The sequence below is a fragment of the Mizuhopecten yessoensis genome, unplaced genomic scaffold (genome assembly GCF_002113885.1).
Source record: "Mizuhopecten yessoensis strain PY_sf001 unplaced genomic scaffold, ASM211388v2 scaffold245, whole genome shotgun sequence".
In the NCBI taxonomy this organism is placed as follows: domain Eukaryota; kingdom Metazoa; phylum Mollusca; class Bivalvia; order Pectinida; family Pectinidae; genus Mizuhopecten; species Mizuhopecten yessoensis.
Window position 1 is genome coordinate 366216 of NW_018403450.1, and position 26321 is coordinate 392536.

General features: G+C 34.9%; 1 protein-coding gene across 3 annotated transcripts in view; it reads left to right on the forward strand.

Annotated features, from left to right (window-relative positions):
* Window positions 1–26321, forward strand: part of LOC110445191 (carbonic anhydrase 2-like) — a 66587-nt gene that overhangs the window by 34230 nt on the left and 6036 nt on the right. The window contains exon 1 of one of the 3 annotated variants that reach the window (XM_021489680.1): window positions 24292–24723. The exons of the other annotated variants lie outside the window; for them this stretch is intronic. Within the exon in view, the coding sequence (XP_021345355.1) occupies window positions 24591–24723 (133 nt within the window). The 5' untranslated portion in view covers window positions 24292–24590. Of the gene's footprint in view, window positions 1–24291; window positions 24724–26321 lie in introns of those variants that run through there. 3 annotated transcript variants of the gene reach the window in all.

Genomic DNA, 26321 nt, shown 5'->3' on the forward strand with positions numbered 1-26321 from the left:
ACTGTTCATGTTAACTTAACGGAGGTATTGACTGTTCATGTTAACTTAACGAAGGTATTGACTGTTCATGTTAACTTAACGAAGGTATTGACTGTTCATGTTAACTTAACGAAGGTATTGACTGTTCATGTTAACTTAACGAAGGTATTGACTGTTCATGTTAACTTAACGAAGGTATTGACTGTTCATGTTAACTTAACGAAGGTATTGACTGTTCATGTTAACTTAACGAAGGTATTGACTGTTCATGTTAACTTAACGAAGGTATTGACTGTTCATGTTAACTTAACGAAGGTATTGACTGTTCATGTTAACTTAACGAAGGTATTGACTGTTCATGTTAACTTAACGAAGGTATTGACTGTTCATGTTAACTTAACGAAGGTATTGACTGTTCATGTTAACTTAACGAAGGTATTGACTGTTCATGTTAACTTAACGAAGGTATTGACTGTTCATGTTAACTTAACGAAGGTATTGACTGTTCATGTTAACTTAACGAAGGTATTGACTGTTCATGTTAACTTAACGAAGGTATTGACTGTTCATGTTAACTTAACGAAGGTATTGACTGTTCATGTTAACTTAACGAAGGTATTGACTGTTCATGTTAACTTAACGAAGGTATTGACTGTTCATGTTAACTTAACGAAGGTATTGACTGTTCATGTTAACTTAACGAAGGTATTGACTGTTCATGTTAACTTAACGAAGGCATTGACTGTTCATGTTAACTTAACGAAGGTATTGACTGTTCATGTTAACTTAACGAAGGTATTGACTGTTCATGTTAACTTAACGGAGGTATTGACTGTTCATGTTAACTTAACGAAGGTATTGACTGTTCATGTTAACTTAACGAAGGTATTGACTGTTCATGTTAACTTAACGAAGGTATTGACTGTTCATGTTAACTTAACGAAGGTATTGACTGTTCATGTTAACTTAACGAAGGTATTGACTGTTCATGTTAACTTAACGAAGGTATTGACTGTTCATGTTAACTTAACGAAGGTATTGACTGTTCATGTTAACTTAACGAAGGTATTGACTGTTCATGTTAACTTAACGAAGGTATTGACTGTTCATGTTAACTTAACGAAGGTATTGACTGTTCATGTTAACTTAACGAAGGTATTGACTGTTCATGTTAACTTAACGAAGGTATTGACTGTTCATGTTAACTTAACGAAGGTATTGACTGTTCATGTTAACTTAACGAAGGTATTGACTGTTCATGTTAACTTAACGAAGGTATTGACTGTTCATGTTAACTTAACGAAGGTATTGACTGTTCATGTTAACTTAACGAAGGCATTGACTGTTCATGTTAACTTAACGAAGGTATTGACTGTTCATGTTAACTTAACGAAGGTATTGACTGTTCATGTTAACTTAACGAAGGTATTGACTGTTCATGTTAACTTAACGAAGGTATTGACTGTTCATGTTAACTTAACGAAGGTATTGACTGTTCATGTTAACTTAACGAAGGTATTGACTGTTCATGTTAACTTAACGAAGGTATTGACTGTTCATGTTAACTTAACGAAGGTATTGACTGTTCATGTTAACTTAACGAAGGTATTGACTGTTCATGTTAACTTAACGAAGGTATTGACTGTTCATGTTAACTTAACGAAGGTATTGACTGTTCATGTTAACTTAACGAAGGTATTGACTGTTCATGTTAACTTAACGAAGGTATTGACTGTTCATGTTAACTTAACGAAGGTATTGACTGTTCATGTTAACTTAACGAAGGTATTGACTGTTCATGTTAACTTAACGAAGGTATTGACTGTTCATGTTAACTTAACGGAGGTATTGACTGTTCATGTTAACTTAACGAAGGTATTGACTGTTCATGTTAACTTAACGAAGGTATTGACTGTTCATGTTAACTTAACGAAGGTATTGACTGTTCATGTTAACTTAACGAAGGTATTGACTGTTCATGTTAACTTAACGAAGGTATTGACTGTTCATGTTAACTTAACGAAGGTATTGACTGTTCATGTTAACTTAACGAAGGTATTGACTGTTCATGTTAACTTAACGAAGGTATTGACTGTTCATGTTAACTTAACGAAGGTATTGACTGTTCATGTTAACTTAACGAAGGTATTGACTGTTCATGTTAACTTAACGAAGGTATTGACTGTTCATGTTAACTTAACGAAGGTATTGACTGTTCATGTTAACTTAACGAAGGTATTGACTGTTCATGTTAACTTAACGAAGGTATTGACTGTTCATGTTAACTTAACGAAGGTATTGACTGTTCATGTTAACTTAACGAAGGTATTGACTGTTCATGTTAACTTAACGAAGGTATTGACTGTTCATGTTAACTTAACGAAGGTATTGACTGTTCATGTTAACTTAACGAAGGTATTGACTGTTCATGTTAACTTAACGAAGGTATTGACTGTTCATGTTAACTTAACGAAGGTATTGACTGTTCATGTTAACTTAACGAAGGTATTGACTGTTCATGTTAACTTAACGAAGGTATTGACTGTTCATGTTAACTTAACGAAGGTATTGACTGTTCATGTTAACTTAACGAAGGTATTGACTGTTCATGTTAACTTAACGAAGGTATTGACTGTTCATGTTAACTTAACGAAGGTATTGACTGTTCATGTTAACTTAACGAAGGCATTGACTGTTCATGTTAACTTAACGAAGGTATTGACTGTTCATGTTATCTTAACGAAGGTATTGACTGTTCATGTCAACTTAACGAAGGTATTGACTGTTAATGTTAACTTAACGGAGGCATTGACTGTTCATGTTAACTTAAAGAAGGAATTGAATGTTCATGTTAACTTAACGAAGGGATTGACTGTTCATGTTAACTTAAAGAAGGAATTGAATGTTCATGTTAACTTAACGAAGGAATTGACTGTTCATGTTAACTTAAAGAAGGAATTGAATGTTCATGTTAACTTAACGAAGGTATTAACTGTTCATGTTAACTTAACGGAGGGATTGACTGTTCATGTTAACTTAACAAAGGCATTGACTGCTCATGTTAACTTAACGAAGGTATAGACTGTTCATGTTAACTTAACGAAGGAATTGACTGTTCATGTTAACTTAACGAAGGTATTGACTGTTCATGTTAACTTAACGGAGGTACCGACTTCTTCGGCTCACTTACAGGTACCGAAATAGAACGAAAGCGTAATTTAGGATATTTGAATGAGTTTGCAAAAAAAACCGGTTATTCAAATTGATGATACACGTAGTCATAGTTGTGGATTCATGTTTACATTGAAATCTGTTTTTTTTTATCAACGAATTAATGTTTAAGGCAATTACGTGTTTGTGTTATAACAATAATAGGATTGTTTTTGCTTGCGTTTTACGTCCTATTAACAGCTATGGTCACGATAACAGATGTCGTTACGTGTGCCCGGCGTCATGTGGCGCTCGGAACACTCAAACAATATAGATATGGAAGAACGTGGTTCTGCAGTATATTCAAAACGTAATGCATAGTTAATAAAATGGATCTTATATTTCTTTTCAATCACAAAGCTTCTTTTAAGCTCGCCGTAATGAACAAGTCGTAGGTCTGTTTAATAAAGCGGAAATAAAACTTCCCGGGGTCACACCTGTATACATAGTTCCTATATCTAGTTGGGTGGTTTTATATGACAAGTAATTTGTCCAGAATAATTGTAGCATAACAAATTAACCTTACTCAGCCTCTTATTCAGTGATTGTACGGCCTCAACTGTCTACACTCAATGTACACCTGTACGCGGCCTCTAGATGACAGGTGAGGGGCACACAATTTGGTCCTCGTCACATGTCTAGGTATATAGGACCACCTATCTCATTGTGGTATAGGTACATTAACCTCACACGTAAATATGACTTTAAGATTGATTTAGCTCTGCAGTATTCATGACTAATTAGGATATCTTGATGAAACTTATCCAACATAAACGTTTTGCTGAGATTTCTATGGAAGAACAGAACCATTAACAAAGTTAATATATAGATATGTACTAGTGTATATGTATATATAGATGGTTGCAATAAATTGTTGCGCAACCTGGAATGAATCGAGACGGCGAATGACGTCTTCATTCTTAAATAAACCTTTTGTAATATGTGTATGCGTTCATCTTTTAAACATTTTTGAACATAGATATACTTGATATCTGTTCTAAAAAGAATCTGACCTGATTCAATATAATATATATTAGGAAAAGACGGAACTAAACGTCTTTTCCCCAAAGTGTCAGCAAACAATGGCTCTCCAGCTCAAGATTGGTGCCAGAACTATTGAGACTGTTCTAGCTGTTAAAAACCTAGGGGTATACTTTGACAGTTCTCTGAACATTGAGAAACAAGTGAACGCTATTGCCAAATCCTGTTAATACCAGATCAGGAACATCGGCTGTATTAGGCAGTTTCTAACTGCAGATGCATGCAAGATTTTGGTGCATTCACTTGTTACCTCTTGGTTGGATTATGGTAACGCCCTGCTCTGTGGTATATCTGACAAACTAACTAGTCGTCTGCAGAGGGTCCAGAACACTGCAGCACGGCTAGTTAGTCGTACTCAAAAGAGAGAGCACATCACACCTGCGCTTTATTCGTTGCACTGGTTACCTGTACGATACAGGTCGCAGTACAAAATTCTGGTATACACATACAAGGCACTGAATGGAACAGCTCCTCGGTACCTACAGGAGCTTGTTACCCTGTATCAGCCGTCAAGATCACTGCGGTTGGAGTCAGAATCTTTGTTGTGTGTCCCAAAATCTCGTACTGTGACCTACGGAAACAGATGCTTTGGGAGGGTTTCGGCTACGTTGTGGAATAGCTTACCATCTGCAATTAGGAAATCAAATATCCTGGCCAAGTTTAAGAGGGACATCAAAACTCACCTCTTCACGTCTGCATTTTAGAATCTTTGCAAAGACGTCATGTAAATACCACCCTTTTATTTGTTCAATTACGTGCACATTGCTTGTTAAATGTATGAAAGTGATTGCAAGCCTTTGTTGTTTGATTTCACAATTATAACCATTACTATTATCCATATGTTGTAAAGCGCCTTAGAGTAATTTTACAAATTATATAGGGCGCTATATAAATGTTGTATATTACTATTATTACTAATATAATGACTCATTTTAAGTTAAATTTAAAAAGTCACGTACACCATGTGAATCTAGGTATAGCTACAGGGGTATATCTCTAATAATAATAGGACCGGTCATACCCCGAATCGCCCGGTATCTAAAATGTGTCATTCCAGATTTATTATAATGATCATTGAAAAACTCACGTACGCCGCCATGTGAATCTAGGTATAGCTACAGGGGTATATCTCTATAATGATATCAAGACTGGTCACATCCCAAATCATCTTGTACCTGAAAGTGTGTCATTCCAGATTAAATCTAAAGATCCTCACCCCGAGACGGATATTTTAGTTCAGACATATATCTAATGTAGTCCGAATTATTCTGACGTTTTATCGACTTTTTTCATATCGGTCTGTCGTTAATCGACGACAGAGCGATATGAAAAAAGTCGATAAAACGTCAGAATAATTCGGACTAATATCTAATGATATAATAACAGGCCTTCTCCACGATCAGTTTGGACGTGAATGTGTGTCATTCCAGATTAAATCTGAGAAGGATCGTAACCCCGAGACTTATTTTATTTTATTTGGCTCGGATTAAACAGCCGTCATTAAGGTCATTTGCGGACGTGCCTCCATGAGTGCTATGTATGCTTGTGTTATAGGCGATACCGCAATGTATATGCCGTCTTGCAATGACATGAATTTGATGCTGACGTTGGAGGGTTACCTCACTGAAAAACTATGTGCAGAAGGCACCTAGCACCGTGATCTACATGGTCTCATATCGCTGGCAATGGGTAACCAATCGTGCAAGTGTTGAACGTTTAGCAGGGAATAACAAAAACAACAGGAGAATATCGAGGTCTCAACAAAACTGTAATACAACCTCAAAATCGATAAAAGACGAGATATGAGTACAAATAGATTGCATGCAGGTCCCTGAAAACGTACAAGAATACGACTACGGGTTCCAGAAGGGTAAGCGTCGTCTAAACGGTTAAATGCAGATAAAGCCATACATATCTTAGCAACCACACCAAGTCTGTCAACAGCAGAAAGAGAACACTATAGGCCATACACACAAGTTGATAGACATCATCACTGACGGACTTTGGCCTTCATCGTGTTTTAAAATGTATGCAGATAAATTTCCATGAATAATAATCTATATCAGAGGAACAAAAGTCCTGTAGGCACACTCGCTAGTGACTAAAATAGCTTACCTGCGTCATTACAGCGATCCTATCAGTTTACTTTTTAGGGTTTCCCCAGAGGAAAACGCGTATCTTCAACTGCAGCCTGAAGGTACCATTGGAAGTTATGAAAATCTAAAGAGATCAAAGAGGTACTTATGTTTGATAGTATTTCCTTTTCAAGTGTTTTCCTGACATTTTTTATAAACAAATAGAAATATTATAAAACAAACATGTTGCTTTTTTATAACAAGTTGCAGGTGTTTTTTTTTTGTTTTACTCTAATGTTCGTTGGCAGCGCCAGACAGCTGTAGTCTTTTAGGAATAAGTATAGGTAAATGGTCGAGCTATATACACAACCCGACCGTTACCTTTATGGGCAATTAGATATATTGCGAAAACCCCGATAACCATACCCAAAAATAAGTAAATTCATTTATTAAAAGGAGAGATATGAGTAATAACAAATAAAAAGATAAAACCTGAATCAGTGAATGTTTATTACAAATGTTGAGGTACATGAATATATCATTGTCGTTGTGATTGCTATAAGGTTCAAAATTGAGTGACCGTTGGTCATCATGTTTGTTTATGTTGAGCTAGTTTATAATCAAATTAAAAAAAAATGAAACGAGTAAAACGTTCAATGAAACGAGAAAAACGTTCTTTTGCATGTACAAGGTCTTTTATATATTCAAATTGGGAACGATGTCTCTGTTTTTACATTTGACAGTTGGCCTTGAAATGCTTTTAATATTTTATGTTTTGAATTTATCACAATTATGTGAAGATAACTAACTTCAGCTTATCAGAAATCGCTATTTAATGCCCAGGTGACATACGTATTTCAAGCAAAAGAGTAAGTTTTTGCACCATCCAGCCTGTAGCTATACCCCTTTCTGCTTCACATGACAAATACCTTGTTTTGTTCATCAGAAACGGGATATGACTACGGTTAAATGATGGGCGGCTGAGCCTATTCTTCTCTCGTGTAACAGAGACACACTATGCTGACAAACTAATTCGTCAATGTGTGTCAAAGCTGTCCTAGGTAGTATAATGACTGACATCACTTAGGACCTTCACGTTAAACATAATTGTAGCTAATATAGGTGATAACCCCCGAGGCGTTCTACTGCATCATCTGTTACATTTGACTGAGTGGCCAGTTTAATTTTATAGTTTCTTTTGATTTATGGTGATATATAAAGGAAGCTGAATAGAATCCTATTATATAATCGGCCTGAGATATTATTGATTAAATAAGGTTTTAAAATTCAAAAAATCTTTCTTACCAATCAATGTTTTAAGGAAGGATCTCGTGAACTTGTTGAATTATTCATCTCATTTTTAAATATGAATACATTTGGATTGTTTACAATAAGTTTTTTAACAAAAATATACGTTCAATATATTTTACTTTCTTAATTCATTTAGAAGTCATTTAGGAATTTGAAAAAAGGATTTTAAATAGTAAAATATAAGACAAATATGCACTTTTTAAATTATACATATAGTAAATCGAACGTCATCTATCTATACATTATTGAACATACTACAAGGGTACACATACTTGCATAAGATAAAGCATAATACAAATATGTACATGTATATTCTATATAGAAAAAGCATATGACAAACATGTATACGAAATAAAGAAACGACAAATTGTTTTTTTTTTATAGTAAAAATACGACTAATAATACTTTTACATGGTACACAAAGATTTGAATTTTAATATCTTTGTGTACCATATAAAAGTGTACCATGGTACAAAAAGATATGAAAATTCACATCTTTTTGCCAGGCTCTTGTCGGCCATTTTTTTTCTATGAGTAGGGTGTCCAATTTTGCGCGATTACCGTAAACCTTCATGCAAAAGTTTAGTTTTGCGATCGTGCCCCTTACACATTGTTTATTCGGCTATTATATTAATCAAGTGCACACATGCTAAACCATCGTCCCCTTGTTTGGTAACTTCCAATCATGACAATACTGTTAAAATCACGGCTCTGATTGGTTCCTGGCTAATGATGTAGGGGCGTGCCAGTCTAAGCTATCAACCACGCCCTCCAATCCAATTGCCCAGTATCAACACAAGGCAAAACAGATCCGGAAATTGTTTTATGACCTCCAGGTAGTTTTTCCGCGTTAATTAGATTTTTTTAACATAAAATATCGGTAAAAAAGTCAAACAAATTGATTGCATGGCAGGTCTCTACATCTTAATTTTGAGATAATAAATTGTTTGTCAGTACAAAGGCCGACGGCGTCCGTGTTAAGTGATCTTGTTCCATCCATCATGCATAATTATGTAAGGCTTCTCTAACTGACTACTGTAACTGATAATCGCCATCGTAAAGCATCCACATGTTTGACACGGATGGGCTATCGTTTACTGTTTTATATGACAACATGTTTAATACAACAAATGCTAAATTTGGTGTCAACGTTGATCATACCAATACACATACATGCGCACGCACGTGTCGACTTGACTGCAAATATAAAACTGTATAGGGGTTCTAACGTTAACGGTTAAAGGTATATCAGTATAAGCAATGCTGAAAATAGTTTAGTTTAAAGATAACTGATTAAATTGTCTGAAAGAAATTAATTGTTTCATTATTTTCAAAACAGTAATGTAAGCAATCTGCAAAAAAACCCCAAAAAACATAAAAAAGTACTATTAAACCATTTTTAGAAAAATTATTTTCTGAAAAAGTATGTCCCCTTTTCAGATGTTTAACAGTTTGTTTGTGGCCAAAAATTCCCTGCATGTTTTAATAGCAGTAGAGGTACACGTTGTTGCGTTGTCAGCATCTACACCTTCCAGAAGCGCATCAAGTTGTTTTCCTTCAATGTTGGGGAATCTATCGAAGGATATTTCAGCCGGCATCTTCTTGCTAAGGAAGCGGGACGATGCGTTCATTTGGAGATACGTCATAATTCTATTTTTAGAAACACCTAGTCCTTAAACAAAAATCACGCGCTGCAGGTAAATATAGGTTTTTACTGGCTGAAACGTGATGCACCTCTAGCCAATCACTTGTCAGGAATAATATGGATTTTCTTTCAATAAAAGTTTAAAAAAATTACAGGCCTTTTTGATGTTGTATTAACCACGACTAAATCATAACACCAATCATGGACAGGGTTGGAATTATGTCAGTGCTTCATATTCAGAATCCGAAATCCATTAATAGTTTTAAGTTTGGTGGTTGGTGAAACCCAAGTTCCAAGAAATGGTTATTGATTACTTTGGTTTCGTTTGTGTTTTACGTCCTATAACATGTATCAGCTATGATCATTTAAGGACGTGCCAGGTTTTGGTGGTGGAGGAAAGCCGCGACCCAGTGGTGGAGGGATAGTGGTAGTTTTTTTTTTTTTTTTAATATAAACTTTATTAATTTTAGAACCTCAACTAATCACTTTTGGAGACCCGGATGTTAGCGCGAGGGGGTCTTACTTTGGGAGGAAACCCGACCGCGGAGAAACCTCACGCGTATCTTCATGTACAAAATGTACAGGCTATAATAACGGAGCTCCACTTATTTGTAAATGTTGTTATGTTCCATGGACAACATAATTATATCATTTAAAGTCAATGTCGTAACACAGTTAAAAGTTTGGAAGAGAGAAAAAATAAATCGCCGTCTGTCTTAATTATGTAAACCACCTTCACACTTTCTGAATTGGCCATAACTTATTAAACTCTAATAATTTAATCCTGCTTGTAACAAGCTTTTTCATTGACTTCACAATTTATGTCATCAGACCATAATGTAAAAAAATGACGTCGCCGTTTATAACGTCGGTTTTAATTGGCTGATACATCGGCGTAATAATTTCTAAGAGAAAAGAATCCATCAATAAAAGAAGTGGATTCCCATACGGATTGTGTATAGTAGATTAAATTATAAGGATTGACTTAAATATATTTTTTATGTTATGGAGCTATAACACAAAAAACCGGAGCGTTTTTTGTGTTATATTTCCATAATATAAAAAGTATATTTAAGTCAATCCTTAAATAATGATAATCGAGGCTTTTATATTACATTTTGGATATAATGGTTTGTTCTATACCCCGTGAAAATATATCTTTAGTGCTTTTAGAAATGTCCTACGATTCTTTAGTTGTTTATCTCCTTTTATAATTATCAGAGATTCATATTATTTTGTCACACGAGGATTTAAACAAACCACTTATTTTTGATATTTTAAGAGTTTTTCTTGTCTTCTTTTGCTTGGTATTGCCTATACATGTCTGTAAGTTGTGAAACGGTATTTGAGTACTTGCACAATATGTAAGATAAGCAGCGACGGTTTCAGTACCTCTAACTGACCTATTTAAAAAAATGGAGAAGTCATTACAAAATTGGCATTTGACTTTCTTCATACCTTTGTAAAATGAACACTATGGACTGAATACTTAGAACCTATGCCCTTTGTCTGACTGTTTTTAAAGATAAAGTGTTCCTAAACTAGCAGACTTCTTTAGCTGAGTGAGTGACCAACATATGACTTGTCCTCGGGTGAGTCTTCAAAAACCCGATCTGTAGTGAGATATCCTTTGATGGGTGACCAAATTAATGTCACGTGTAGAAATCTACATTTGAAATAAAACTGATGGTCAAGTTTATTTGTATTAATTGAACTAGAGCTGACCATCAGAAATGACCTCAGCAGCAGTCATTCTCGGGTTTTTGTCACTGACCACGCACCTGGGTTTGGTTGTATCGGGAACAAGAAAGATTGGATCTGGAGGTCAGCATCTTTTTTTTATACCTACCTTTACTATGCGTTGTTAACTATGTTTTTATTTCAGAAGCACTTTTGTGATATCGACAAAAGTGTCGGAACGCCTTGAAGATATAGAAACCTTACATTGCTGAATAACGTTATACATAACTTGTTCGGATTTTTTTCTGTAATGTAATGTGAGGGGACCATGGTGGCCAAGCCTAACATTATGTGACCCCCCACCACTGGGTCACAGGTTCGAGGCCAACATGGGATAGTCACCAGGGAACTCTGGCTTTCCTCCATAGCTGTTAATAGCTATAACAAAACACCCAAAAGTATATAAGGGTACAGACATAAGGGTTTAAATACCTGTCACTAGGAAAGTCGAGGAGGTCAGGAACTTATCTCGGCATTTATTATTAGTCATATGATGTTAATAGAGTTTTGAATGACAGCCTATGTTTATCCTAATACAACTTGTCGTTCTCTAGTCATTATAAGAATTGTTGAATTTGGCTGTAGCCACGAGGTGGAATGGTATTCTATAAGCAAGGCAGCAACGATGAAAATCGTGTTCTTTTAGTGAGTAACGACTATGTAGGTATTTATACATTAAACAAAAACAAAGATACTGAAACATGTTAAATTCTGGTTGCTTTATCTTTTTATATTACCTTTGTGTAAGCATATTAAATATCAGCTCATTTTTTATTATTGTTTTTGTTTGTTTGGAGTTTTAATTCTGTCTAAGAATATTAAAAATCAAGTCAAACAACGTTCCTAAGAAAGTTAAACGTGAAAATATCGGAAAATACATGTGATTTCAATACATGCTCTCGACCATAACTGAATTTACCTTGTAAAGCACTACAAATGAAACTTTTTATATTGTTGATATGTTTATATCAAATTCAATGTTTTAATCAGCAATACATTAAGGATGTGGACTAACTCTTTGATTTAGAAAACTGCTCGATGTGGCGAATCATTTCGCTAATTAAGTACAATCTACCCTTGTGTTTTATACTGTCATGTCTGAAACAGTACGCTATTTTCGCGTTGAAGATGTCCAGAGTTGCAAGTTGCTTTTTTGCAGAGTCCGAAGGCCGTAGACAAAAACGACTGTCAATATGCCACGAGCTGCATTTGATATCGTAATCATAAGGTAATCAGTAGATGTACCTCGTCATGGTCCAGTTCCTCGGGTACGCTTTAAACAAATGGTGACGACGTTAGACAAAGCTCTGTCCGCGGGGGACTGTACTACTGCATGTTAAAGATAAACTGATGAGTGACCTAAAGCGAGTGTTAAGACTAAGTACCTAGCTATTATCATTATAACATATATAGCCTATGGTGTAAGTACATTCTAACAGAGATGTCGTCTCTGGTGTTAAAACTAATCTGTAGTCATGATTTACGATTGTACGCGAGCTTGCTGTCTGGACGGTCACTTCAGACAGGGACACGGAATAAAAACGTTTCAGAATTTATCTAAACTTTCTTGAGTTCGTCAATTAATGTCTCTATTAGAAAATCTTTAAAATAAAGGATTATATTTGTATGATTTGTTACGTGTTGATGGCTGTAAATGTTAGTTGACTTATTTCATATATATTTGTTCGACAGTGTGAGTACAACGCAGTTATTATATCACAAACTTTGACAAACTGATGCTATTCTTTTCGCACAATGGCTGACGTCTGCTTTCAAACACAAACAAAATTTTAACAATCCAATCTTTGGAAATCATTTATGCAAAAAACAAATTTTATTCGAGAATATTTGACGGAAGTCACCAGTAGATTCCTCATTCTTTGTAATGATCCTAGATTAGTTTATGAAACATTTCAGTAACTTTGCCAGCAGTTATTAACCCTAAAATGAAATTTATTCTGTAAGTCACACACCAGCAGTAATAGAACATTGACCTAACCTCTTTTTGGATCCGAAATTATCAGAGAAATAACCCGTCATCACTCTCGCGAAATTGTGGTAAGGATAAAATGAAACGGTAATATTTACTTTACTCGTAAATAAATTATTTCTTTAGACGACATCGCCTGGTTGTTCTGTCTTTTCTATTTAACATAAAGTCAGATCATTTATTCAGATTTAGGTTTCATTCATAATTAAAGCATAATCTTACTTAAACGTATTAATAAGTTAAACGTTAACAAACAACTTACAAAAAGTGTGTTAACACACTGTCTATGACTGCAATCACATTGCTGTTGTTGCCAGGCAGAGCTTCGAATAACTAGCTGTGTACTAAGTAAGCGCTTCACCGTTAGCGCGATAGCACTAAAATGTGTTTATCTTTGATATATTAAGGTTGACAGTATATGGATTGTGAATCTGGGATATCCTTTAAATATGAATTATCGAGGAATGAGGAAAGAGAAGATTTAAAAATGTATTTATTTATCTAAGTCAACTGATGAAGGTGTGGTTTCTAGTAGACTTGTCGAACCCTGTGAAACTATTCGATCATCGACACATCTGTTACGTTTGGCGAGTAACAAATAGGGTCTTACATCTCCATTGTATAACAAGCGTTATACCTGCTCATGTCAAATTATAAAAAAACAAAACAGGGAAAGATCAGACGACAATTGTACTAAAATGATAAAAATGACCATGTAATCATAAATCATCTTAGCTTCACATACGTCTTCGGCTGTTTAAATCATTTCTATTAAGACTACATTATTTCCGCAACGCCCCCNGAATTGAAATGCCGGATGAATCGCAAAACATCTACTGTACAAAATTTGACAGGACCTTGCTAGAATTTAAATCGTGATACGCAACGCTCGCGGTAACAACCAAGTTGAATTTGGCATCTAGTATATTCAAACCAAAGCAGCATAAACATTTAATAACAAGGTAGCTATAATGTTTTGTCACTTGCTATTTAGTCATCTTCTGATGTCTGCCATAAAACATATGCCTAATCTATTTGTATGAAAATATAATATGTATTTAAGAACTGATGTTAATTGGATGTTTTTCATAAAAACAAGATATTTTTTGAACTTTTCAAAAAAATAACCACGATGAAAATAACGCACTTTATATTTATTTTTATATTTTATTTAAGTTATTTGCGTATCGACGATAGCCTCCTATATGCAAGTGCAGAATTAAAACGTCAAAACACGTTTTATATATTTAAATTTACAAGACATTATTGAAAGCTTTTTATGTGTCTACACATATTTACCTCAGGCTACCTTGACCGTGTCGTTCCCAAAGTAATGTATGCCTAAGGTCTATCTCGTTCGTGGGACTGACCGCACGCCCCTCCCCAATGTCAGCGCCAATGGGTTCCAGGTAAACACAGGATACCTAACCCCTTTCTCGGTTCCACTGCGGTCCTGTTACACACTGGCAAACACCCGCCTCGGCTTTCGTGATACCGAACGATAAATAATATTAAAAATGATAAGATGATGAAACATTGTACACGTTGTAATCATCCTGTCATAGATTCGTAAAAATAACAAGACTTGCTCACAAATTCGCTTTATTTTGATGGTCTACTTTTGTGTTATCTTCAACTTAATCTGTTCAAGACAGTGACAAACATGTTGCTTTTCAAGTACTAAAATCATGTACTGCTCGAGGGGGAACAGACTCAAACAAAACCATGGCATGGCGTTCTATTTCCTTTAAATGATAAACATATATTTTTCTTTTGCCCTTCCGCTTCTTAAATACAAGGTCTGTCAATATTAACACGTGATTCTCTAATACATTTTCACTGACTACTTAAACACACGGTCAGTAAGACATAAATAGTTTCTAAAACATATGCACTACCCAGAGGGAAAACATTTCTTACAACGTAAACCTGAAAATACTTTTACATGATTATATAAAGTACCCATGGTATTCTTTTATAAGCAATGCAAAATGCTTATCAGAAAGAATGTGATCAAGTCATACTTTGAAGAAGCTCTTTGTTTTTCTTCGCTAAATCATTTTGTTAATATACATCATACATCTTTATTACAATGTCACCGGATTGCAGGTAATGAACAAGAACTAGAATCAGATGTATATATTCTCAGAATAGTATAGATATTTGTGAAATAGTAACAAACTGAGCTGAAATCGAACCATAATGGTCATGAATCATGTTAATCATAATACCTCTTTTAAAGCTACCTCAATTTTCTTTGAGAAATTGCGTGGCCCTCGTACAGTAACAGTTCATTAGACAACGATACTGCATCCTATATTTTATTATCTGTATGCTTTTTGTCAACACTTAACACGTGACAATAGGAAAAGCTTAAATAACGTTAATCTATCTTTCTAATTAATGTTTACCCTAAGGTCACAAAAGCTATAAGTACCTGAGTGTTACTAGTTCAAAAATAACCGCCAGCGATATATTAGCGTAGTCTACGATTTCTATAAACATATTTTATTAAATAGAAATTATTTTTTGATTTAATTTAATTACAATGCTGTGTTTCTCTTTTTACTGGAGCAGTTGGCGTTTTCACTAACACGTAACTCATACAGGCAATACATTATATTTCAATCAAAAAGGCTGGAAAAACAATTAAAAACCCAACATAGTATAATTGATTGTGGTGCATATTTTAGTTCTGCATACGTAATTGCCACGTGCCTGTTAAGCTATGATATATGTAACCACGGTGCCCTTTCACATGCTCATCATCAGTTTTTGCAGAATAATTGATTTAACAATTTGCAAATCTTATGAAACTTGCGTTAACATGACAATTAATGTCAAATAAAACCAATTATGATGTAGTAATTACATCATTACCTTTGGTGCTTGACGCATCCATTATGTGCTAAACAATGCGGTGAACGTTGGAGGTAAACTTCATTTAATTGATGCCTACACGGTGAGCCGCTAACATCAGGTGTATGTCTCTCGTGATACGTCTCGGCCTCGAGCTAAAAGGTGTGTGTCAGATTTGGGCCTAAAAACAGAGTCGATATCAGTCTCGATGTTAAAACCAAATATTATGTATATTCTTCTTAAAATCAGCACAAAACAAATTGGACAACGATTTATTGTAAATAATGTATTTCTTTGTCTTAAAGTGATTGCATTGTTCTTAGTCCGGAGTTGTTACTTTCTTACAAAAAGTAAAACTATACATTATGCTAACACATACATTATGGAGGCGCGGTAGTCTAGTGGTAGGACGCCGGGCTCGTGACCGAATGGTTGAGGGTTCGAGTCACGTCACGTCACGGCACTGTGTTGTATCCTTGAGTAAGAAACTTAACTCCGCTTTTTCCAGTCTACTCAGCTGTAAATGAGTATGTGGTTGGGTAGTGCTAAAATTGTATAATGCTAGATGTGAGCGCCGAAATGGCAGCATCGGCTCTATGCTACCCATGGAGTTGAGAAAGATGTTGGTTGGTTGCAAAGGCCCTATAACCAGGGATAATAATTTGTGAACCGCCTTGAGACGACCTACGAACTAGGTTGTGATAAAGTGGTAAATAAGAACCTCGAATTATTATTATTATTATTAAATTCAAACACTTGCATAAAACTCATTTCGAGTAGAGTAATTAAACAAAATTAATCATTTAATAAGAGAGACTTCAATTACTGAAAAAGGCTCCACCTGTTTAAACATTGAGAAACCAACAAACGTTCTTTTATAAAAAGTAATCTCGATTTGTTCAATGAATTGAAAATAAAGAACATTATATTGATAACAACTAAATTATGTGTTTAAATGATTTTAACAAAATTAATGAAAAACAAAATAGTGCTTTAAGGAAGAGCTGTTCGTAAAATTTCTCGTAAACAATTACCAAATCACGAATCTGATGAGAGGTAGGTGTTATGAAATAGATGTACACTGTTTGCTCTTACAGACATGAACTGACCTCCATTTGTATATTTATGAATTGCTGCATGTTGCCAGTAGTACCTGTAAAAACATGAGTGAGGTAGATTGACAAACCCACACTGCACTTTGACCTGCACGTTATTTATCAACATGATTTGTTCTCTTGTCTATTTACGTGAGACAGTATGTCGTTAACATACTCTAAAACATAAATGTGCCAGAATCCTAACAAACCAAATTAAATGAGGAAAAGACCGCTTCTCTTTCTTACTTCCTGATGTCAATCTCTGTTATTTTAGTGTCTCGCCTGATTTTATAGATCGTTTTATTTTAGTGTCTTGAGTGACGCTGACACTCATTTCATTTCGGTCATTTGACTGATGATGTAAACAGTTTTATTTCGATTATTTCATTGTCTCGCCTGACGATGTAACCCGTTGTATTTCGGTTATTCGATTGTCTCGCCTGACGATGTAACCCGTTGTATTTCGGTTATTCCATTGTCTCGCCTGACGGCGTAATTCGTTGTATTTCGGTTATTCCATTGTCTCGCCTGACGGTGTAACCCGTTTTATTTCGGTTATTTCATTGACTCGCCTGACGGTGTAACCAGTTTTATTTTGGTTATTCCATTGTCTCGGCTGGTGTAACCTATTGTATTTCGGTTATTCCAAAGTCTCTCCTGACGGTGTAACCCGTTGTTTTTCTGTTTTTCCATTGTCTCGCCTGACAGTGTAACCCGTTTCATTTCGGTTATTCCATTGTCTCGCTTGATACTGTAACCCGTTTTATTTTGGTTATTCCATTGTCTCGTTTGATACTGTAACCCGTTTTATTTCGGTTATTTGATTGTCTCGCTTGTTTCTGTAACCCGTTGTATTTCGGTTATTCCATTGTCTCGCCTGACGGTGTAACCCGTTGTATTTCGGTTATTCCACTGTCTCGCTTGATACTGTAACCCGTTTTATTTCGGTTATTTGATTGTCTCGCCTGATGTTGTAACCCGTTTTATTTCGGTGTTTCTTACTTAGTAAGTACTTTTGATGGTTAGATATTCAGCATCGTGTCTAAAAATTGTTCTTGTCACCTCTAACTACGAAAGATTGCTGGTATTTCACCTGCACTTTTACATAGCGAGTACATGTGATATGTACTTATTTTAAGGATTAATTTTCTTGTTCTGCTTTAAAGTAATGTTTGACGGCATGCATTACTATGCATACATAGTTGAATTCGAGAGAGACTTTGTCGCGATTTATACGAAAATTAATATGTTACGTTTAATTACGTTTAAGATCCGGTATAATAAAATAGGATAAACTGAAATGGAAATTAATGGAAATTGACCAAACTGATATTTGATAATGATGACAGTGATGATACATGTACATCTATTAGACAGCAAGTTATATAAATATTTGAAACACTATTCTTTTCAAATAACAAATACTTGTAACATTTGGACCTAAGACTTCTTCCAAATGGGGGTTTAAAGCGTATACATAGTGGTTATGTATCCATTCAATATCAACAATAAAATAAATGTGATAATGAAACAACATTAGATATTGTACAGTACACTAAAGTGAAGAAAATTGATGAGAACTATTCGTAGGCGTTGCGTCAAAAACATTCACTTGACATAATATGCATTTAACACCAATATAAATGCACAGATTCTGATTGGTATACAATTAAACAGACACAATTTTCTATGATGAGATCATCATGCCTCAGCCTACTACACGCGTCATCTTCCTTCTGTACAGTAGCCTGTAGACCAGCACAATAGGGTCACTCCTAATTATTGAGATCATCTCATCTTTTTATATCTGATCATAGTTTAGCCAATAGGTTGGACGAGGTCGTTTTTATCATGTTTGCAAATTCGTATGAATGAATATATTATATACTAGGATTTACATTAAGACATTTCACTTACCAAAAAAACAATTACCTGAAATGTTTCGTTCAACAGTGATGAAAATGTCTAATATTATTTCTTGCGGAGTACAAAATATCGTCAACACTTTATACATATAGGGATGATATCCCTTTTTTTGTTCATGAATAACATTATATTTCGAGAGTGGTGTAGATTTTCAGTTGTTTTTCACGAGAGCGGTGCATACCACTACACAATATGTACAAAGTATAGTCACTTTACGAATAACAAGCAAATGTTAAAAAGTAACTTTGTTGCAGCGTTATCTGTACGAGTCATGGTACCAACTTACCGTTACCCCAAAGTGTTTGTGAAGCAATACTTTACAATAAGCTACCACGATATATCAGTTGTCCCATGTTTACCATTCGAAATAAAAATACAAAATATGCCTTGATCTTTATTAATAGAATGTAAAAAACAGAATTAAAATCGAGAGAAACGAACTGACACTAACCTTTCAACACCCTTTTTGACATAATATGGTGTACGGTAATACATACACCTTTTTGTTAACATGTAAAATAACTGTAATTATATAAGGAAAATCAAGCGAACACAAAAATCGTGACCTTCATTTCTTAATTGGTAAGGAAGGCTTAGATGAAGGAGGCAGTTTTATTTTGTAAACAACATTTATGAGGTCATTATTTTTTATTAGCAAAATTCGTTCGTGACACCTGTGCCTGTGTACTATAATACACGTACATGCACTGTAGATATGTGTAAAGATCAGTTCAGAATATAGATAGTCTTTAGAGTGATGACATGTTCAAATATACATCCTAATCAGAATTTTAAAACCAGTCAATGTAACCTTGGAAGGAATCGTGATTACGTAATACCAGGACACAGCCTAGCACGCCTAACAATTGAGGTCCATAGACTCACTCAAATCTGACTCCATTAGCTTTTAGTCAAGTCGACAAACTGTTGTATTAGAAAGGATCTACAAAAACTATGAGTGTTTTGTATTAATTATCAAATGTCTATGAATTTGAATGAAAGAACATGACCATACATGTAGTTTCAGGTTAACATTTTATAAAATTATGACGATATGATCAATTCATATTTCATGTTTAAACATGATTATGTTAATCAGTTCTAGAAATACATAATAGTTGTTCTCTGTTACCAAGATAGAGACTGCTACATCCGATACAGTGCAGTAACATGACTAGTTAAGATCTGATACAAACAGGATCTCGTGACTAGGTTTAATCAGATACAATGTATTGACGTTTCTAGGTGAGATATCATACACCGGAGTCACGTGTCTAGGTGATATATCATACACCAGAGTCACGTGTCTGGGTGAGATATCATACACTCCCCAAAGTCACATGTCTAGGTGAGATAGCATACACCAGAGTCACGTGTCTAGGTGAGATATCATACACCTGAGTCACGTATCTAGGTGAGATATCATACAAAAAAGTCACGTGTCTAGGTGAGATATCATACACCAGAAACACGTGTCTAGGTGAGATATCATACAATGTAGTGACGTGTCTAGGTGAGATATCATACACCAGAGTCACGTGTCTGGGTGAGATATCATACACTCCCCAAAGTCACATGTCTAGGTGAGATATCATACACCAAAGTCACGTGTCTAGGTGAGATGGCATACACCAGAGTCACGTGTCTAGGTGATATATCATACACCTGAGTCACGTGTCTAAGTGAGATATCATACAAAAAAGTCACGTGTCTAGGTGAGATAGCATACACCAGAAACACGTGTCTAGGTGAGATATCATACAATGTAGTGACGTATCTAGGTGAGATATCATACACCAAGGTAAGAAATAACACAACAATGTCACGTGTCTAGCTTAATTAATTTAAAGACAGCGATTAAATTTGAATCTCGAATATTTTCATAAGCATCAAAACTGAAATCTAAGTTGTGTCATTTGATACAAATTCATCGTTTTCAACACCGATTAAAACATATTGCAATATTTTGTTTATGCTAACTATTTGATATATAGATTTTAAGCTAACACAATTAATTCATCCTTGAATGAAGGCGGTAAAAATCGACAGTGTTTTGTTTAATTGTGTAAGGTATACATTGTTTAAGTTGTATGTACGTGCACTGTTTTTTCTGTTTGACCTCCCACAAAATTCATCATTTGACGTGTGGACCTGCTAAACACAGTCTATATAAGGTCACTGAGCCTAATATTTGTATATTCTTCATGTTCACGTTGGACTGAAAATAAAAATACATCGATAAATCGGGCTATCGGGGTCTAAAGATATCTGAAAAGTTGAAATATCTTGATTCACATAGAAACACATTGACGATTTATGATATCCTAATTATAACTCAACTGAAAGGAAATCTTAAAGTCGAAAGGAAACGTAATACCAACATCATCAGGCGGTTTCTAAATTCGGTAAAGCATTAGAGCGTTATGTTACCTACATATATGAAATATCAGCGATATCAGTGGTAGTGATAATTTGTTGATAATGGAAGCTATTTGCACAATCACTATTAAGTAATATCAAAATATTCTCTGTCAGATATCTTGTATGATGATTTTATTTCTGTACCATATCGTGCGCGTGCGTTCAATCGGGTTCAGCGTTTGATTACGTGTTTGGCTTTCTGTGTCAGTTTACTAGATATTTTAAGAGGTGCGTGCGCCCCTTCATGTATTCTATTAATCATTTTTTTAAATGGAAATTATAGTTAGCCTTCATTGCTGTCATTTGTTATAAAACTACGTAATCCGTACTCGACAACAATAACGTTTTAACATTTTCTGAAAAATCTTTATTAGGACGTAAATAAAATGTTCACCATACAATTGTCGACAATAAAATTGTCATGAAAATCTATCCCCTTTATGAACGTTCTATTGCTATCAAGACGAACATAAGACTCACACAAGTGATTACATTTTCGAAATTCGGTAATAGATATATTAGGTCAGAAATGACGAACACTGCACTATACCCCTGTTTCGTCCTTCTAGATCTCATATGGGATGGGGCCAAAAAGTTAGAAATCAAAATCGGTTCTTAAACGTTTCATCGTTGTGTTGTGTACAATGTATGATGACATGCTTATTTTCAAGTGTTGTCATAGGAGACTGATTACTGTAGCGTTCCGGACAAAACAACCCGATACAGTCGTTATGTTAGTGATAACGTTATGTCACCAGGCACGGTTATGATAATAGAGAGCTGTATGAGTATGTGACATCTACAACACTTTGATCGGTCACCCTATCGGCAAAAAGTGTTGGTCAACTAGCCTTACTCAAGGCTATGTTGGCCAGGAATAGTCATTAGCTCACTAGATTAGACACAATAAAGACATAAATCTACATCTTAGTTCAGATTGGCCTGTAGCTGAATAAATTCGGGCAATATAAGGAAATGTTATTATAAACATTCCATAATTAGGCAGTTGTGTATGTTTATTTATCAATGCTTTTGATTACAAATAAAAGGACTGTAAACATGATTGTATTCATGCAATATTTAGTTACATTTGTTGGATTTTCATAAACATAGCGTTAATAAGCAGCATATCAAATCATTGGCGGACACTAATTCGTTGCCTTTGCTGTCATCGTTTTTTTTTAACCGATTGAGTTAATTTAATTAAGGTGGCTCCACACTTTCGCAATAAAGAGCAAAATTTGTTGAAACTTTCTTATAATGGTTATGCAACTATGTAGAGTTGATTTTATGAAAATCTAAACATTCCGATAGTTTGGGGACTTTTTTGGAAAAAATACCAAAAAATTGAATTTTCGCCAATTTCAATATTTTCCGGATTTTTTGTGTGTGTGGCATTGTTCGGAACAATAACAACAATAAAAAAAGAAAAGAAGCATTTCTAATTAACCCTACAAATATTTTATTTATCGCAAAATATGTAACACATGCTACACAAAGCGTTTTTTATTGAATTTGTACGGATTTGTACGGTTTGACCGTTTATAAATGTAACAATTTCGGGTATAAATCCTGGCGGACCTGCAAATGTGTATGCAGGCATTGTAAGGCTTTCTCAGGGCTCGCCTGAAAGCAGCATTAGATAACTAGGTCCGACCTTATTTAATAAACGAACAACAGTGGTCCGATCGGTTTGACCGTTTAAACGAAAACGGCCCCGGTGTTAGTATAATTTGCACTACAATATTGAATGCCCGATACGCAATACGGAAATGACGACACTGTGTACATGCACATTTCGATCAAGATACTTGAGTCCGAGCTGTACTTTTTCCGGAAGTACGTCACGAAAATGGACGCTGATGACGATGTGTGGAGCCACCTTAAAAAGAACATACCATGGCTAGGATGAATTAGTGTTAAGCCTTTATGAGGCAAGGCGACCTTAAGTAGGTAAATCACCAACAGTTACATCATTCTTTTTACGATGTAAGAGCACGTCACTGCTAAGTTTTTTTTATAATTAACACGGCCATTATTGCTACAATCTCGACAATATCATGTATCTTTCCTGTTCAGTTAATTTAGGCACAACTTATAACTATAATTAAAACCTCGGTATGTGTATTTGACGAAGGCATATAAAAACGCTGTGACAGACAAATCACTTACTTTAACACACTGTAGTGGAGGTCTATGTCCGTCTGCAGTGAAGCTAAGAAGTATCACTGAGGAACCCGATGATGTTGAACCACACATTGCATTGGTCTAGGCAGCTAGTCTTTTATTTCTTTATCGTGTTTTTTTTTTACATTGTGCAATAAAGCAAAAAAAAATAAAAAAATCTTACATACCAAAATATCCGTAAATGCGTGTTTTTAAATGAAACCCCAGGCATTCGGATTGAACTATTTATAAATAAATTTGAGATCAAATCAAACAAAACTTTGTTTACCAACATTCTGAAGTGTGGAATTAGATAAATCTTTAATTTTCAAAAAAGAATCTCTGATATCAATTAGCAGAAGTATAATATATAGATACTAATTAAATGTACTTAAAAATTAAGGGTATGTTAATCAACCAATTTAAACATGGTGTGTAAATGTAGTGATGAAACAGTCATGTGTAAAGGATAAACTATGTCATTTTACTAGCTAAAACATACTATGCATCTTATTTAGAGGGACGTGGATTAATTAAATCCTCCTTGCAAATGGCTATATGGCATGTGGCACAGATCGAAAATTATATCAAATTTTATGCTAATGAGATAGGTGTGTAATGAACATGGCTAGTATGTAAGTTTTCTAATAAACCTATAACTTTTACATCACATTATCATAAACATAATCCGTAATAAGCATGCAAATAAAGCAATAAAAAACGAAAAGCTATTAGCCGGACTGTCCCTATTGTGTTTCGATCATTGTTTATAATACGCCGTTCTGTGACAGGCGTATAAAAGAGGGGCGGTGTCAGCAGGAATCCTCATACCCCTGTACGCCTGCCACACTGCCGACGCACACGACAGCAGCCTGGTGGAGTGGAGTACTCGTGTAGTAATTACACAGGTAGCCTAACAAACCAAGCTGAACGCTTGTTGGCGTATATAGTCCTGTAAGAGACGAAAACAATCGCACTGGTGATTGTTCCAACATCTTTGTTCTATAAAAGTACGAACATTTTAAGTTTACTTAGGACTCAAAGGGTTAACACAGTTTGAATATTTCTGTCATATTCTGATATTATCATAAAGACAGTGTGGTGTTATAATCTACCAAAGACATACCAAAATGTGCCGACTTCTGATTCTGTTAATCGCCTTAAGCTGTTGTTGCAAGGCAAATCTACTTATAAATCGTGATTCACATGATGACGAGAAAAATACGATTGTCATGGAAACGAACCGAAAACGGCCGCGTAAAGGTAAGTGAACTATTGTAAAACAATGCTGCAAGAAAATGCTTCTACTTGAAAATAGTATATTCACCGGAATTTAGGATTAAGTGATGGAGAAAAGGACATGTGATATATATGTTATATATATAACCGACTCTTGTCTAAACCAATGTTCCTTGAACTCACGTCAATGGTGCATGTGTATAGATATATCTATTGCAGGATTTCCCTTGGGAAATATTCAACTTTAAGATACCACAGGGATTATTATTATTGATCTATTTACTTATTTATTATTTTGTTTGTAAGTACAAACAATTCAAAGTCAATCTGTTTTTGTTTATAACATGATACCACAACAATACTGCTCTAATACGGATCAAGGTATTTTATAATGAAACTATAGAAGGATGCAATGGTCTAAAATGTTGATGAATAATCACTATTAATCGAAGATGGAAGCATTTATTAAATAAACAAGTATGTCGATACAGAGAGCCAGAGAAAGTGAACTTAACTTGCTATACATAATAAAACGAAACTAGATTTTACCTACTTTTGTAACAATATCCGATAACAAAAATGAGTCAGATTGAACGTCTAGACACAAGAAGGTCTTTTGTAAAATCATTAAAAAGAAGACTTATTTCTGCTGTAAAATATTTTCTCAACACTCATTCAAAAACAATTTGTATATCATTACCGATATAAACACGAATGCATTTTTTTGTTTTGATTCCGTATGACTAATAAGTAGCCTATATTGAAATACAAAAACAACAAAGTGACCTTATCGTCAATAACTGCAATAACTGTCGGTAATATAGATAAATAGCACAGAATGATCGTCCTATCTGGGAAGGTCCGAATTATTATAATATGAGCTATACTAATGATAATGATTAAAGGTCATTAGATAGAATGTGTTAATGACACGACACATCACAAATACGTGTTTTGACATTAATGTTGGTTTGTAGGTGACACATAAAGATGTCACATGAATCGCCCAAAAAATCCGACATAACATTTAGAGCGATGTTATCTATGCACAGTTTTACCTCATGTTTAAAACTGACAGCATATATGACGTTTTAACCTGCATGTTACAATAGCACGTGCTAAGCTTAAACCTTCGAGTAACAACAGCGGAATGTGCTGTGCTTCAACAAACTGACAATTATGATGTGCTACTTAAGCAATAATGTTTTAGCAAATGTTGTTATGGTCCTATAACACACATTGCTATTGATGACAAACTCAATGAAGCCCGACTTAAGAGAGCTACCACCCAAAATACTGTGCCAAATGCACCTATCACAGGGCATATCATCCCAACATTTTGGTAAAACCTTTGAGGCGTTTTCAGGATCATGAATAGAAATACAAGTTAAGACCTGATGGGAACAGACAAAATCACATCGTCGGAATTAACTGTGTTGCACAACCGATGTCCACAGTTTTGTCACCTTGCGACTAAAATCTAACTAATATCTGCTACATTTAAACCTATCGCAGTGGCGGATCCAGAGACCTATCTGTGGGGGTTCCGATTTTCCTTGGGGGTTTCCATGTTGGAAAAAATTGAGGAAATGGTGAAAATATATTCAGGGTGGGAGGGGGGG